This window comes from Mandrillus leucophaeus, unplaced genomic scaffold (assembly GCF_000951045.1).
Source record: "Mandrillus leucophaeus isolate KB7577 unplaced genomic scaffold, Mleu.le_1.0 Scaffold509, whole genome shotgun sequence".
Taxonomy (NCBI): Eukaryota; Metazoa; Chordata; class Mammalia; order Primates; family Cercopithecidae; genus Mandrillus; species Mandrillus leucophaeus.
The window spans coordinates 2,814,897-2,832,862 of record NW_012105464.1 but is presented as its reverse complement, the minus strand read 5'-3'; the positions used below and the strand labels follow the sequence as shown (position 1 = coordinate 2,832,862).

Genomic DNA, 17,966 nt, shown 5'->3' with positions numbered 1-17,966 from the left:
TTAGGTGAACTAGGAAGGCTAAACGGGAACAGGAATTGGGCATTTCCTTCTTCCAGGTCAGTTAGGGTCTGCTAAATCCCCAATTGGTTATGTTCTAGTAATACAGATGGCCCTCTGTATCCATGAGTTTCACATGCATGGATTCAACCAACCATAGATGGAAAATATTTGGGGAAAAAAGCAATAAAGAGTAACAAAATAACAATACAATACAAAATAACACAAATAAGAATTGCAGTATAGCAACTATTTACCTAGCGTTTATATTGTATGAGGTATTATAAGCAATATAGAGATGATTTAAAGTATATGGGAGGATGTGCATAGGTTATGTGTAAATACGACACTATTGTGTATAAGGGAGTTGAGTATCTCTGGATTTAGGTATCCGTGGATACTCAGGAACCACTATTGTTTCATTTGAGGGCAGGCCTTGGTAAGAAAGAGAATGTTCTTGAGTGCTTCATAAAATGGCCGTTTTTTCACTCTCCCTGCCTGAAGCCCAAGGTAATTTTTTTTTGATCTTTACTGTAAGAACCTGTTAGGGCTCCTGGAGCTAAAACTCACAGAAGTGGGTATAGGTCTAAGATTGGGCCTCCCTGGAGTTTCTAACTCTCAAACTACAGTTTATGTTTTCTTAGCCTGATACTGGTTCTGGAGTTTTCTCCTAGGCTTCTGCTTCAGAAAGTTGGATTTTCTATATCTGCCTGTCGGTCTCTATAGTTTTGGGGGCAGTGGTTTGCCCTGCAGTTGCAATCTCTAATGGATCTAGGAAGAGTTGTTGATTTTCACTTTGTTTAGCATTTTTCTTGTGAGGATAAGAGTGATAACTTCCAAGCTCCTTACATTCTGAACCAGAAAATGAAAGTCAGTTTTTCATGAATTAGAAACATGTCTATTTGTATTTCATTGATGATAACCAGTTTAAAATCTTATGTTACTTCCAACATCTGGTTCATCATGGAGTTGGACTCCATGGATTGATTTTTTTTTTTTCCTGTTTATAATGTGTTCTGTTTTCTTGATTCTTTGTATGCTGGGTTCTTTTGAGTTATATCTTAGATATTATGAATGTTAAATTGAGGAGATTCTGGATTATGTCATTTTCACCTAAAAAGTATTGGTTCCTTTGTTTTAGCATCTAGTTTTGTTGACTGGGCTTGAACAGCTAACTCTGTTTCTTTTGCAGCAGCTGTTATCTTCATTCAGATCTTTTGTTTTTGGGGCTGCTGAAAGTCTGGACTGTATAAGCATGGTTCAGTGTTTAGTCAGAAATGTGAGTAGACAGAGCTTAAGAATCCACTCTTCAGCTCTTTGTCATCAGTGCTCATGGTTTTCTGGGATTTTAGTTTTGTTTTTTTAGGCCTGAGTGACTTTTTTTTTTTTTTTTTACACTTCTGCTGTGCATACTTTGTATCTAGTCCTAGACTAATACCATCTCCTCTCCTGCAAGTGAGTGCACCACCTCCACCAGTGTGTATCTTTTTCTCTTCACTCACCAGTATCTTCAGGGTGGCAGCTTTAGTCTCAGTTTGGAATTGTTCTTTTGCTTTGTATCTGTTACACAGGAACATGGTTCAAGGTTCAGTGTGCGTGAACAGAGTTTAGGAATTCCCTCCCTGGATCTCTTCCTTCTAGTATTCCCCATTCTCATCAGCATTTTCCAACTCTTCTGATTTCCTAAGACAAAAACCAAAATGAGAGGATTTTTTTTTCTATGTGTACCCCCTTCTCCACTAGCTGTTGTTCACCACAAGGGCTGCACTTAGCCCAGATTTAAGTCTCCATTCCTCATAGCAATTGTGGGTTCCTCATCTGAATCTGTGTGTTTCTGTTCACTGTCCAGTAGCTTAAGTTCATTTCTGTTTGTATTATATCCATGTTTTATAGTTATTTGCTCTCTCTCTATATATAGAGATATAGAGATATATTCTATTATACATATAGAATATATATAATAGAATATATCTCTATATCTCTATATAGATATATAGATATGTTTTCTATATAGATATATTCTATTATATATAGATGTGTTCTATTTTATATATTTATATATTTTATAGCAGACCACATTACTATCCTTTGTCTTATTCTGATATCTCATATCTCTTTATTATCCTTTGTCTTATTCTCATATCTCTGAGATATATATGTGTGTGTGTGTGTGTATATACACACACACACACACATACATACATACTGAGGGGAGAGAGGATCTTATACATTCTGAGCTCATCATACCCAGAAATGGAAAGTTTTCAGGAATATTTCCTTGAGGGCAAAAAATATCCTCTGCTTTACTGAATAATCTCTTAGAAACCAGGACCATGTGTTCCTTCAGTAACTTTTGGTAAGGTAGAAGCTTGTGATGTCCCAGTCTCTTGATTTCCATATAACAGGGAGTGGGGGAGGGAGACATTGTGGAGATAATCAGAAACCTTTGGAGGCTATGAGCAGCCTATGTCATCCCACCTCTCTCAGTTATACTGAAATTTGACTAGCTTTTCACAGAGTCTGGAAATTTTTTATTAATGTAGTTAGGACTTTTTTGAGCCAAATGCTCATTTCTACTGTTCTTACTACAATGCCTGTCACAAAGTTAGGTATTCAGTAAATACTAGTTGAATCTATTAATTAGGAATTCACCATATATTACTCACCACTAATAAATTACCTAAGTGTGAACGTTTTGTTTATCTCAGAAATAAGATGATTAAATAAAAATATTTGCATATTTTTCATCTTGCATTAATGTTGATACACAGCCAATATATTTCAAGTCATTTTAAATAAAAGATTAATCTGTCCATGATATACTTTGTTAGATAAAGCTATTTAAATGAATTGTTTTTGGATAAATCCTGTAATGGTGTTTTCTACTTCTTCTGTTTAACTCATTTGTTGAAAGACGGTAGGGAATAGTGGACCAGGTAATTAAAGAAAGTTCATTTTGTAGTTTCTGCCTCATATGATAGCCAAAGTAAATGAGATTATTAACATGAACACTTTAAAGATGTATATCAAAATCAGGAGGCTTGTAGAAATTCTCAAGTAATTAAGAGTGTAGCATAGCAAATAATGAGTTTCTCTAATATTGGGGTTAAGATGTTCAGCAGAGTATGAATTATAAAATCCTCAAAATACAACTTGAAAGACTTTTGACTTTTGGCCCATTATCTTCTTGTTAATGCACATGTAAGGGATTATGTGGGGTCTTTATGTCATTAGGGCAAATTATAAGCTGTACTATAGGTGCTATTCAGTATTGAATACGAATGAGTTCAAAGTAGCTTTGTTGATCTTTCTCTAAAACTAGGTATTTGGCATTGACTTATCAGTGTGTTATTGTAAAAGAGATGTAGTGTGGAACTGTTTCCTGAGATTAATCCAAGTATTCAGTATCATAATTTAGAAACTCCCTTCAGTTATCTGCCCTACGTTTCCATTTACTCAGTAATGTACACAGACTGGGAAACCTTAAGAAGGCTTGAGACTTCTGGGTTCATTACAGAGCTGTGGGTAGCCATCTTGCTGTTGTTGACTCTAGTGACCTGTAACTACAGATCAAGCTGTATGCAGCCTTTTTCTCCTTCGGGTAAGTTGGGTTGAAATCCAGTGCTCCAAGCTGCTCTGAGGCTTTAATTGCATGAGTGAGCACTGAAAATGTGAAAAACAATTTTAGACCAGAATAGCAAGGTGAGTAAGGCCAAAGAATGTATTTTATGGATATTCATGAATGTCACCCACAGAATTCAATATTTTTTCCAGACGATTCTGAAAGATTATAATTTAATGGATGTTTGTTTTATTCTTCTGAGGACCCAGTTGAAATCCTGTTGATTCTGTAGCAGACCACATTACTATCCTTTGTCTTACTCTCATATCTCTGAGGTAGACGAATGCTTCAGAGGTAAGGTGTTATATTTTCAAAGGACTTTTCTTATATTTTATTGTATCTGTGTGATCAGAAGTACAGGGAGAAAGTCTGTTTTAAAATTAGCAGCATGAGGTATTAGAATCCTATAATGCTTATATGAAGTTTGGTGAAATGGTTAGCCAAAGAGAATTTTCTCCTCAAACTAGTAACTAAATTGGTATGTAGGAGCAGCCTTTCCTGAGTGACTTTCCTTGGTAGCTAAAACTGCAGCAAGACATTTCAGTAACAGTTTCCAAGGAAGTGAATGGATAGTGAGGTAATTTTCTTAAGTACTTGGATTCTGATTGTCTCCAGAGGCTTTGAAGCTGTTAGTTACACAATAGACGGATTTGATCTCCTAGGATCTTTGCCAGGTTTGTAATTGCACTGAGATTTTTAATGATCACAAATGACAACATGATGTCCTTCTCTTTATTCTGGGAGTGAGATAATTTGTACGTAAGAAACAAAATTAGGTTTTAGTTTGAAAGGCTTGGAGAATCAGACTTCTTTTAGGCCAGATACAGTGCTATATCTGAGAGATAGTTATACAGCCATTGAGTTGTAATTGCTTGGTTCATTAAAGTATCCTTGAAAATCATTAGTCTGTCGGCAGCATGAGGGCGGGTTTTATGTCATTTTGGTAATCATTGAGTCCTAGCACAATAGTTGACTGTAGTAAGTCCTTATTAATTTTTGTTGGAAGAATGGGAAGTATATTGAATTACAATGTCTTTTTGCAATTTTTTGTTTTTTGTTTTTTTTTTTAGCATGGGATTAGAGGTGGCAGTTTTGGACAGGAGGCAAGGTAGAGTGTTCTTTCCCTTCTGCTCCTGGCAGGCAAGTCTTCTTTTTTTAAGACTCTCAAGTGTCACCATGTTTGTGAAGACTTCTTATCTTTTCTAGGTGCAATTGACCTGACTAGTCTTCCTAAAATGTGTCCTTTACTTACTGCTTTTATAGCATCTGAGATGTGTTTATTGCATTTTTATTTGCTTCTTTCTACCATAGTAGAAAGTTCAATTATTATTCATCTGTCTATTCCTGATATATATATTAGTAGAAAAGTGTTCCACTGCAAGTAACAGCAATAATTATCGGCCAAGGAAGTTAATCTCAGAAAATAGTAAGAAATGTATATAACATATAGGTAGGTATATTTTTAGTGCTGTTTATAATGAAGAAATAGAACCATCCTAAACTAAAACCAATAGAGGACTGATTAAATAAATGATAAATATTTATATAAGGAACTATGAAGTAACAATTAAAATTTATGCATTTTCCAAATTGCCTGCCTTAAGTATACCTCAGTTTTTGAACAGAAAATATTCTTCACCCGTATCGTACAATAATCTGTATTCAACCCAATGTTGGTTTTGTGTTATAGATCAAGTAGAAAAGGAGCAGTAAAGAGGAAAATGGGAAATTAAAATACTGTTCAAATCTACAATGAAATAAAGATAGTGAAGTAGGCAACTGGTTTGTTTAGACAGTCCAGGGGATTTGGTATCTTATTCATCAGTTATTGAGTGTATTCTCTGTGCCAGCTAAGTGTTGGATGCTATAACAAATGCAGATAGGCCAAGTCATGGCCACATCCCTCAAAGAGCTTGCAATCTGGGGAGAATAATATACACACAGAAAATGGGTGAGCAAACAAAAGTGAGTACTACAGATTTGAATGCCATAGAAATTCAGAGGACAGAGTGATTACATCCTCCTGGGCTGGTGAAGATACATTTCTAAGGAGGAGAAGAATTATACTGTCATTAACGATGGTTTTAGGATTTAAATAAAAATGGAAGGAATATCATATTTAAACAAAGGAGAATGGGTGAACAAAGGCATGGAAATGAGAAAGTAGACAGCATTTGCAGAGAACTAGCTCGACTCAAATTTTAAGATTCTTCTTGTAGTGGAAAAGCAAGGGCCAGAACTCTAAGAACCTTTCTTAGAACCTCTGATTCATATTTGCAAGTTGCAAAAATGGGCATTTTAATATTAGAAAATCTACTGTAGGACATATGAAATTAAGCTGAGAGCTGAAAATTTTCCATTCTTGGTTCAATACTTTAGTGAGGACAGCATTAGATTAAGAATCAGACCTGGAATGTGGTACTACAGGTTATAGTAAGTAGTAGCTCTGTAACCAAACTAAGCCTTGGTTTCCTCATCTGTAAAACAGGTATGATTATTCACCTCTCTGGACTCATTGGGTTTTTAATGAGCAGATCAAGTAAAATGGTATAAATGTTCTTGATGCAGAGCTGGGGGAGCAAGAGAAAAAAATCTTCAGACAGAACTCCCTCCATACCTTTGTTCCTGTACCTCAACTCTGATGAAAAGATATGTAACTAGGGGAAAGAAGGGATTTATAGAGAGATTTGAATCCACCTGAAAATGGAGTACTAAAGTGGTAATAGTCCAGAAAATGTTCCCTCCACCCAGTACCAGATCCTTTAGTACATTGTTTCCAGACAGTTAGACTCCAGTATAAGGTTTTGGGGATACATTTTAGCTATAACCATATAATAACAAGCATCCTGTTTTCTTGTGGCTGATTGATCCCAGGGCTGCACTGATTCTGTAAACCAACTTGGCAGGATTTCCACAAACTGCTTCTGGAGAGTAGTAATTCTTAGGGACCCAAGGCTACCCTCAAATGAACTATAATACCTTGCCCTTAATTCTTTAGAATGGAAAAATAATCAGAATTATCTTGGCCCATGAGGTTGCTTATCAGCAGTTCTCTCAGGACTGCTATTCTTTTTTGGAGAAGGGCCAGTAGAGTGAGTCAGATCTTTTATGTTTTGTTTATAGAGTGGCCATCAGACGTTGGTCTGAACCACCCAGGTGCAACGAGTTTCCTTTGGCATGGTCATTCCACTAGGTATGCTTTTGATTGTGTCTAAGTTGTTTTAAGAAGCCATTTGAGTGGGCCAATTTCTAAATATGTTATACAAATATAGAGTATATTGCTTCTATGCTATCTTGCCCTTGGCTGACTTACAAGAAAGAAGTTATAAGAAATTATGACATTAAATGTGTTATTGTATATACTATATGGATGTTGAAGACATGGTTCATTACATTTCTTCTTTTGAGGACACTGGATAATTTTTCTGTCTAATCTCAAAATCATAAGTAATAAAATTTCTGGGCAACTGGTTTATTTTTATCTTAGGGATACCATAGCTCATGTGACATTATTTTTTGCTATTGACTACTAGGAGGTTTACCCCTTCCTTTATCAAAATTACAGAACCTTCTATAACTGGTTTTTTTTTTTTTTGTATACAGACCTGAATCCTGTCTTTGTCTTATCTCTCTTATTATTGATCTTTCCCTTTGTCATGTTTTTCTCAAATGCTTATTTTTAAACTTTTATTTTATCTTCTTTTATTACATGATTTTATGTAAATCATGTTTAATTCTTTCCACAACAGGCCTACCTAGTGTGAATAAATAAAGTGAATTTGATACAGAAATATTAAGTTTAATTTATTGAATTGGTGTACGTATTTCCTTTTTTGTTTATCATGATTTGGTGATAATCTAGGACAACAATTAAGTGATATCCAGAAATATATAACAACTGAAATTTTATATAAGATAATTTGTGAGGTAAAACAACAATTGTGATCATATGCATATAGTAACCCCTGCAATGAACAAACAAAGTATGCACAGATTATATCTTGACCCTTTCTTTTCAAGCTTCCCTTAGTCTTCATACATTTCACCTGGAAGCCTTTTATAGGAGAGGAAACATCCTCCTAAAAATATCTCACATTTGGTTAAGGAACAAAATGGACTTGTCTGTTGTATATTGCCTGGTCGGAATCAGTTATTCCACACTCACCCTTTGTGATCTAACTCTTTCACTGCCATACCATCTCCACTTCACTATAGAAAAGCTTCAATTTTTGTAGTTTATTTCAGTTAAGTATTAAGAGGCAAGCTGGTTAAATTGATTGACATGTGTGAAGAGCTGATAACTCCCCTGTTTAATTTTCCCAGTAGTATGCACATGCTTGCCCCAAAGAATAAGATAGCTCTGTCTCCAGATGTCTTGATACAGGTTTTCACACTCTTCTTCCCCAAGGAAATAATGTAGCAGTGTACTAAGATATACACAGCTATGTTATTTGCAATTACAAAAATATAATCAAATCTTAAAGGCTGCATAATTTTCCAGTGTATGGATATAACAAAGTTTATTTCCAAATGGTAAAACATTTAGGGAATGGTTAAATGATGGTAGATGAATATAATGCAACTATTAAGAATCATGTTTATAGGAAGATTCTTATAATGTATGAATAAAAACAAAGAATACAAACTGGAATAACATATGAGCTCAATTCATTAAAATATCTTTTTAATTCAATAAATTTTGATGCATATGAGGAAATAGCATCAAATAAGATATACATGATTTCTGACAGCATTAACTAAAATAGGACATCATTACAAAATCAAATCTCCCTTTGGGGATTGGTAATTTTTAATCAAATGTGATTATGCTCATTTTCTAGTTCGTGGACTTTCCAGGACCCTCGTTTCATTTCTCTTCTGCTTTCTGTCTGAGAATTCGTAGTGCTCCAGTTCAATTAGATTGAGTTGAAAAGTATAAAAGCAAAAGAAATGGATAATTCAAGCCTAGAATTCCACATTATTTTTAGATTTTCTTTACCTACATAGTTAGTGTGACCCAACAGCATCACTTTCTCCCAGGAATCCATCCTTGTAATTTTGTCTGGGCTACTTCTGCAGGAAAAGATACTGGTTTGCAAAGGCAAAAGTGCTTCTGCAGGTGCCTTTTAATTTTATCTTACAAAGAAACCCACACTCATGCTTTTATGGGATGTAATTCTTATTATTATGTAGCTTTATCAATTTAATTTTTTGTTGAGACAAATTTCCTTTGAATAATTTTTAATGATATTTATAGTCATGGATCTTTACTTAGAAAGTCTTTATTGAACATGTAAATCTTGTTTAAGAATTCATCCTGCAAAATATATATTCTTGAGAATTGAGGCTAATATTTTAATTATCTGTATCAAGTCATTACATTTTGGTTCTCTTGGTAGTTTTAATGTGATATTCTTGAACATTCTCTACAGTGACATGATTTAGTAGCTAGTGATGCAACAGTATTACATGTCACAGAAATAACTGTGTCCTTCTAAGGCCTCAGAGGCATATCAAATTTGTCCCATATGCTATTTGCAATGATTTCTCAATGTCATTTTTTTGGTGACATGCTTGTACAGTATGACAATGTGAGAGTTAAAAATATGATAACCTATTTCTCTCTGGTTGATTTGTCTATATTGACCTCTTGAAGTAATTTAGTATATCTGACCTTATTTATTTAAAAATTAAAATACCTGAACTTCTTATATGATCACTTTTAAAACACCAGATTGTTACATTTGGAGGTAAAATTCTGTGCTGTGTTATGCCTAAGATAATATAACCAAAGCCACATTGTTTATTCTTCTACTTTTTTACTTATACATGGTGTCCATTATGCATTGATCTTGTCCAGTAAAATTAACTATTTTAACTGATTGTTCGGCTATCTGAAGAATCTTATTAAAATTTAATCGGTAAACTAAAAATAAGCACCTAATGCCATAGTGCATTCTGGTAACTCATAAAAGAAAAAAAAAAAAAAAAAAAGAAGAAAGTAAAGCCTAATGTAGGCTTGTAAGGTTAAAGGAAGGTTAGTATATACTTATTGGCCATTCAAGGGTATATGTAAATGACCATTTTTCCTCTTTTGAGAAGTGTGATGTAATGCAACCACACTTACAAGTGATATACTTTCCCGTTTGCAGAATATTTACTGTTTTGCCTACTATCACTGAACTGCCCTGAGTTATATACCACTATTAATAGGGTTAAAACTCATCCGTGTCCCTTCTATTCCATGGAAAAGACTTTCTGGGCGGTGGCTAAGGCTAACATAAGATTCTTGAGCTATCTCCTATGTGTGGCTTACTTCCCACCCACCAAAAAGAAGCAAATTCTGTCCAGATGCATTGTCTTCATAATGGCTTCTCTCTTTTTTTTCTCATTTCTACCTTAAGGATTCCTTCTGCCTTACTGCTATTCTTATTTCTCTTATATTTCTAGAAGAGGCACCTAACTATATTCCTACTATTAGTTTTATCTTTCTTTTATTTTGATGACTGTTCTGTTGCTCCAAGACTCTTATTTTCATAATACCATACAAAACTCATAAGTTTAGAAAATTATGGCCTTTAGCTGATCTGAAAAGTGATGTATGTTTAAATGGACAAAAGACTTGAAACAGGCACTTCACAAAAGATATTCAAAGGGCCAGTGTACAAAAAGGTATTCATTTTCATCACTTATCAGGAAAATGCACAATGTGATACCATTACCCCCACAAGAGTAACAAAGGTAAAAAAGACAATACCAAGAGTTTCTAAGAATATAGAGATGTAGAATAATTGGAACTCTGCTGGGAGTGTAAATTGGTGCAACCACATTGGAAAACTGCTTAGTAGTAATGAGTAGAGCTGAATATAGGCAGCATGTGACCCAGTAATTCTACTTGTACACCCAACAGAAATAGAAGTATAGGCATACACCCAAAAGAAATAGATATATAGTTTCATCAAAAGACATACACAAGAATGTTTACAGCACTACTTGTAGTAAACCTCAACTTGAAATAACTTAAATTTCTATCAGTAGAATGAATAAATGGGGATATATACCTAACATGGAATCAGTAGTGAGAATGAATGAGCTACAACTATATGCAACAATATGAATGAATCTTACAAACATGATGTTGAGCAAAAGAAGCTTGATCCAAATGAGTACATACTGTGATTCCATTTATATGAAATTCAAAAACACACAAAACGTGTAATAAGTCAGGGTAGTAGTTACCCTTATTAGGAAGTAGTAACTGGACAGGAAGCAGAAGTAGGGTTTCTGGAGTGCTAGTACTATTCTGCTAAGTGTCTTGATTAGGGTGCTGGTTACGTGGGTGGCCTCACTTTGTGAAAATTCAACAAGGTGTATACTAATGATTTGTATACTTTTCTGTATGTATGCCATATATATGTGTGTGTGTGTGTGTGTGTGTGTATATATATATATAATTTCACGAAAGAGCAATACTATATGCTATATTATTTATCTACCACTGCATAACAAATTACCCCAAAACTTAGCAGCTTCATGTAACAAACATTGGTTATCTCACACAGTTTCTGAGAGCAATCTAGGAGCAACTCAGCTGGGTGGTTTTGGCATAGGGTCTCTCACGAGATTGCTATCAAGATGTAGGCTGGGGCTGCAGTCATCCGAAGGCTTGACTGGGCCTGGAGCATCTGCTTCCAAGATGCCTTCTTCTTTTTTTTTTTTGAGACGGAGTCTTGCTCTGTCATCCAGGCTGGAGTGCAGTGGCGTGATCTAGACTCACTGCAACCTCTGCCTACTAGGCTCAAGTGATACTCCTGCCTCAGCCTCCCAAGAAGCTGGGATTACAGGTACCTGCCACCATGCCTGGCTAATTTTTGTATTTTTGGTAGAATTGGGGTTTTGCCATGTCCACGAAGCTTATCTTAAGCTCCTGACCTCAGGTGATCCACGGGCCTTGGCCTCCCAAGGTGCTGGGATTACAGGCGTGAGCTACTGGCACCCAGCCCAAGTTGGCTTCTTCATGTACCTGTGGAGGGATGCCTCGGTGAAAGCTCTTTGTATTGCCAGAGGCTACAAAATAACCTCACAGATAACATTATATATATATATATATATACACACACACATATATAAAAATATACTCTTTCATATTTGTTTATACATATTTAACAAATGATATCATGAATATTTTATAATGTTTACTCAATATATTATGGACATCCTTTTTAATTTTTTTATTTTTTTATTTTTTTATTTTTTTGAGACGGAGTCTCGCTCTGCCGCCCAGGCTGGAGTGCAGTGGCGGGATCCCAGCTCACTGCAAGCTCCGCCTCCCGGGTTCACGCCATTCTCCTGCCTCAGCCTCCCGAGTAGTTGGGACTACAGGCGCCCGCCACCGCGCCCGGCTAGTTTTTTGTATTTTTTAGTAGAGACGGGGTTTCACCGTGTCAGCCAGGATGGTCTCGATCTCCTGACCTCGTGATCCGCCCGTCTCGGCCTCCCAAAGTGCTGGGATTACAGGCTTGAGCCACCGCGCCCGGCCCTTTTTTATTTTTTGACTGGCTTATCTATAGATCTATTTCATCCTTTTTTCATAGAGCTCTATTGAGGTATGATTGTCATATAATTGGCATACATACACATATTTAAAGTGTATAATTGGAGATTTTTTTAAATGTATGTGTACAGTCATGAATTTATCATCACAATCTAGGTAATGGGCAAGCAGTCACCTGCAAAAGTTTCCTCCTGTCCCTTTGTAATCCTCTTCTCATACTTTTTAATGGCTGAAAAGCTTTATTTGCATATATAAAGTGTCTATAAAATCCATACTTACATTTGCTCACACATAGCTCAATCTAATATTTTGCTTAAATTGTAGAACTCTCACCCCATTTAGAGAAAGAAATGCACTCCCCAACCCCAGTCAAGAACCTGCTATTGTATGTCATCATTGAGCCAGATTACCTAGGTAAGAATCTTAGCCTTGCCACTTTACAGACATTATGATCTTGGGCAAATTGCTTAACCACTCTGTATCAAATTCCTTACCTGTAAAGTGGGGATAATAATAGTTTTATATTTAACTCATAAAATTGCAAAGATTAAAGGAATTAACACAATGATCTGATAACAAAGCACTATGTTATTATCTGCTGCTGTTATTATTCCCATGGTTTGTTATGCTAAAAGCCTCTTTTCAGTTTCTCCTGATGATGTTAAAGCTATGAGTTGCTATTCAAATTGTATTCAAGTTGTATTCAAATAGCCTACCAGAACTTATCTCCTCTTTTTTACTCCTACTTCTATCACCTCCCTCTGAGCATCTTGAGAAAGGTGAGAAGTATGTAGCTAATCATAGGCTGTTTTAGTATTGGAGAGTTTGGCTTTAGGGACATTTCATAAGGTGAGAGATACCCAAAATAGAACACTTAAAACAATTCCAAGACCTTATCAACCAAGATGTCAAAATATGGATTACATTTCTACATTAAAAGCTGTTATTGATCACTTTGATGGTAATGATTACACATGTATAATAACCTTTCCTTGAGCACATACTAAGTGTATATTCTAGGAAAGATCCTAAGAATTAAGGTATTTATTGTCTTTATGAAGCGTACTATATTAGTCTGTTCTCACATTTCGGGTAATTGATAAAGAAAAGAGGTTTAATTGGCTCACGTTTCTACAGGCTGTACAGGAAGCATGATACTGACATCTGCTTAGCTTCTGGGGAGGCCTCAGGGAACTTAGAATCATGACAGAAGGCGAAGAGCCAGCACTTCACACAGCTGGAACAGGAGAAAGAGAGAGAGGGGGGAGGCGCTACATAGTTTTAAACAATCAGATCTCGGGAGAACTTACTCACTATCACAAGAAAAGCACCAAAGGGATGGTGCTAAACCATTCATGAGAAACTGACCGCATGATCCAATTACTTCCCACCAGGACCCATCTCCTTGATTGTGAGATTTGGGTGGGGACACAGATCCAAACCATATCATTCTGGCCCTAGCCCCCCACAAATCACACGTCCCTCTCACATTGCAAAATACAATCATGCCTTCCCAATACTCCCCCAAAATCTTAAGTCATTTCAGCATTAACTCAAAAGTCCAAAGTTCAAAGTCTTACCTGAAACAAGGCTAGCCCCTCCCACCAGTGAGCCTATAAAATAAAAAACAACTTACTTCCAAAATACAATGGGGGTATAGGCATTGGGTAATAAATTCTCTTCCAAAAGGGAGAAATCAGTCAAAAGAAAGGGGCTAGGCTGCATGCGAGTCTGAAATCCAGGAAGGTAGTCATCAAGTCTTAAACCTCCAAAATAATCTCCTTTGGCTCCATATCCCAAATCCATGACCCACTGATACAAGGCGTGGGTTCCCAAGGCCTTGGGCAGTTCCATCCCTGTGGATTTGCAGGGTTGAGCACCCATGGCTGCTTTCAAGGGCTGATGTTGAGCACCTTCTGCTTTTCCAGGCTGAGGGTACAAGCTGCCAGTGGATCTACCATTCTGGGGGCTGGAGGATGGTGACCCTCTTCTCATAGGTCTACTAGACAATGCCCCAGTGGTAACTCTGTGTGGGGGCTCTAACCCCAAGTTTCTCCTCCTTACTGCCCTAGTACAGGTTCCCCATGTGGGCTCTGCCCCTGGAGCAGGCTTCTGTCTGGGCATCCAAGCTTTTCCATACATCCTCAGAAATCTAGACAGAGGCTCTCAAGCCTCAACTCTTGCTCTCTGTGCACCCACAGGCATAACACCACGTGGAAGCTGCCAAGGCTTATGGCTTACATCTTCTGAAGCAGTGGCCTGAACTGAATCTGGGCCCCTTTGGGCCATGGCTGAAGCTGGAGCAACTGTGATGTGGGGAGCAGTGTCCCCAGGCTGCACAACAGGGCCCTGGGCCTGGCCCATGAAACAATTCTTCCCTCCTAGGCCTCCAGGCCTTGATGGGAGGGGCTGCCATGAAGATCTCTGAAATGCCTTTGAGGAGTTTTTCCCTATCATCTTGGCTATTAGCATTTGGTTTCTTTTTACTTATGCAAATTTCTGCAGCTTTCTTGAATTCTTCTCCTGAAAATGGACTTTTTCCTACCACATGGCCAGGCTGCAAATTTTCCAAGCTTTTATGCTCTGCTTCCTTTTTAAATGTGTTCCAGTTTTATGTTATTTCTTTGCCTACACATATTAGAATAGGTGGTTAAAAGCAACCAGGCCACATCTTAAATGCTCTGCTGCTGAGACATTTCTTCTGCCCAGATACCCTAAATCATCATTGTCAAATTCAAAGTTCCACAGATCCCTAGGGTGGGGGTACAGTTCAGTCAAATTCTTTGCAAGGGCATAACAATAGTGGCCTTTGCTCCAGTTCCCAGTTAGTTCCTCATGTCTATCTGTGACCTCTTCAGCCTGGCCTTCACTGTCCACATCACTATAACCATTCAACCAGTCTCTAGGAAGTTCCAAACTTTCCTGCATTTTCCTATCTCTTTCTGATCCCTCCACGCTCTTCCAACTCTGCCCCTTACCTAGTTCCAAAGTTGCTTCCACATTTTTAGGTATCTTTATAGCAATGCTGCAATCCTTGGTACCGATTTTCTTTATTCATTCTTGCAGAACTATGAAGAAATACCTGAGACTGGGTAATTTATAAAGAAACAAGGTTTAATTGGGTCATGGTTCCACAGGCTGCATAGGAAGCATAATGCTGGCATCTGCTTGGCTTCTGTGAAGACCTCAGGAAACTTACAATCATGGTGGAAGGTGAAGGGCAGCCAGCACTTCACATGGCTGGAACAGGAGGAATAGGTAGACGGGAGAGGTGCTACACACTTTTAAACAACCAGATCTTGCAATAACTCACTCATTCACTCTCACAAGAACAGTACCAAGGGGATAGTACTAAACCATTCAGGAGAAACTGCTCCCATGATCCAGTCACCTCCCACCAGACCCCACCTTCTACATTGGGAATTATAGTTGAACATGAGATTTGGGTAGGGACAGATCCAAACCATATCACATACTATTAATTTAAAGAGATGTGGCTAGGATTTGTAGGGGTGAGAATAGACTGAGATCTGGCGTTACAGCAAAGGAAGTGAGTAGGTCCTACTGATTGGTAATGTTAGATTGAGCCAGGGATATTGCCACTGTTTGAAACCTGTGTAATGGGAGTTTGTTTTACTACTTTCCCTAAACTGAAAACAACCTGTCTTAGTTGATTCAGGCTGCTATAACAAAATACTTTAGGTAATTTTTGAAAAACAAAAATTTATTGCTCAGTTCTGGAAGCTGGAAGTCACAAATTAAGACGACGGCAGATTTAGCGTCTAGTGAGAGCTTACTCTCTGCTTCAAAGATAGTACCTTACTGCTGTGTCCTCACATGGCAAAAGGGGATGGGAAGCTCCCTCAAGCCTCTTTTATAGGGATAGTAATCCCATTCATGAGAATGCAGCCTCATTACTTAATCCCTTCCCAAAGGCTCTACCCGTTAACACTGTCATAATTAGGTATTAACTTTCAACATATGAATTTTGGAGGACACCAACATTCAGACCATAGCACAATCCAAGTGTCTGTCACTGGTAGAATAAAAAATGAACAGGGGTGTGTGTGTATGTACGTGCCTGTGTGTGTGCGTATAATATACAGAGCCAGTGGTAAGAATGAATCTACTACAATTACCTGCAACAGTATGGATGAATCTCACAAACAAGATGCTAAGCAGAAGCCAAAAAGATCTAAAAGTATACACTAATGATTTCGTTTATATGAAGATCAAAAATGTAAAACTCATTTATGGTACAAGAAATCAGGCTAGTGATTCCTAGTGCCTACCACTCCTTTCCTCACTCTGCTAATTCCAAATACAGAGCTTGTTCTCATCACTGTAACCACCACCAGTACTCTTACTGTCACAGAGTGTCACAGAGTGTCCAGGGTCGTCTTCTTCAGGGCTTATAAGGTCCAGGGAAGTTACAAGGATGGCTGTCTACAAGGAAACATTGAATGGGAACTGGCTAAAGCCTCAGGCATGGATAAAAATTGAATGGGAACTGGCTAAAGCTTCACACATGGATAAAAATTGGATGGCAACTGGCTAAAGCCTCAGGCATGGATAGGCATCCTTACAGTAGGGAGGTCATCAGCAAGGGAGTGGCTACTGCCCAAGGGAAGCCCTCAGCATATAGCCCCAGGAAAGATTCTGACCATGTGCTTGCTCTTATGGTTTGTAGATGCTGAACCCACCCGCAAGGGACTCCTGAGCATTCAAGAAATGCCCCTCACTAAAAATGCTTCTTCATTTTTAATCTGTTTGATTCCTTTCTGATCTGACTCTTCCAACCTAGGCCCCACTGATTTCTCTCTTTCCTTCAATCCAGAGGAGCCTTTCTAGCCTGGAAGGTGGGTTTGGTTGGGTAGGATTGGAGGAGGAGCTTCTGCTGTCATTATTTTATTTAATCATTTCATCTGCTAGAAGACTTCTTGGTTTTCCCAAGTACCTTAAAAGACAGAAAAACTTATTTTTTCTCTTTTTCTGACCCATAATTGTCTTTCATTTGAAGCAATGAACACAAAATGGCTTAGGTACTTATCGGGCAGATGGTAAATACACAATAAAGAAAGAAGCAAAAAAAAAAAAATCAACTATTGGGAGAAACATAACTTTAGTAAACATCTTAAAATGTCATTCCATAAGACTTGGGTTGAATTAGGTAATAAAAGTATTATTAATATTATGAAAGTTTGAGGAGAAACGAGTTTATATGTGTGGTGGAGAAAATATGTGTTTTAGATTCATGGTATTTCAGGTGGTGGCAAGATATCCAGGTGTAGATTTCTCTGAGGCATTTAGAATTGTGCAACTGAAGGGATGTGTCAAGGCTGAATGTATAGATTTATTGGGATGGAAGGTAAAATTGAAACATCATTGTGGATGAAATAAACTATTTCTGTTAGAGAATACAGTTGACTTTATGAAGTGATTTATAGGGCATCTAGATTGTTTGATGTGATGTGCAATGACTTTTTTATTCACTGAGGTGTTTCTATAGTTTTAGCATAATTTATTTAGATGGTTGTACCATTATCTTTAATATTTTATTGTGCACTAGAAATATAAGTTCCACTGTCATATAAAATTAATATCTCTCACTTGAAAGTTAGAGAATTCTCTTCCTGTTGTTATTGATGGTGCTGGATCTCTGTGTTTCAATGATACTTACACTGGGCTTCCTTGTTACTTCTTTGACTTGTTGACGCATGAAAATTCAGTAAGCCATTTCATTGTATACACCAGGGATTGTTAAATAGTGGCTGGCTGCCAGTTTTTGTGTGG

At 37.2% G+C, this 17,966-nt stretch overlaps 1 protein-coding gene across 4 annotated transcripts in view; it reads left to right on the top strand.

Moving 5' to 3' along the window:
* PRRG1 (proline rich Gla (G-carboxyglutamic acid) 1) overlaps positions 1-17,966 on the top strand; it is a 104,755-nt gene that overhangs the window by 30,786 nt on the left and 56,003 nt on the right. For 2 of the 4 annotated variants that reach the window (XM_011996299.1, XM_011996300.1), the window contains exon 2: positions 12,498-12,587. The exons of the other annotated variants lie outside the window; for them this stretch is intronic. In XM_011996299.1, the coding sequence (XP_011851689.1) occupies positions 12,524-12,587 (64 nt within the window). In that variant the 5' untranslated portion in view covers positions 12,498-12,523. The remainder of the gene's footprint in view (positions 1-12,497; positions 12,588-17,966) is intronic. 4 annotated transcript variants of the gene reach the window in all.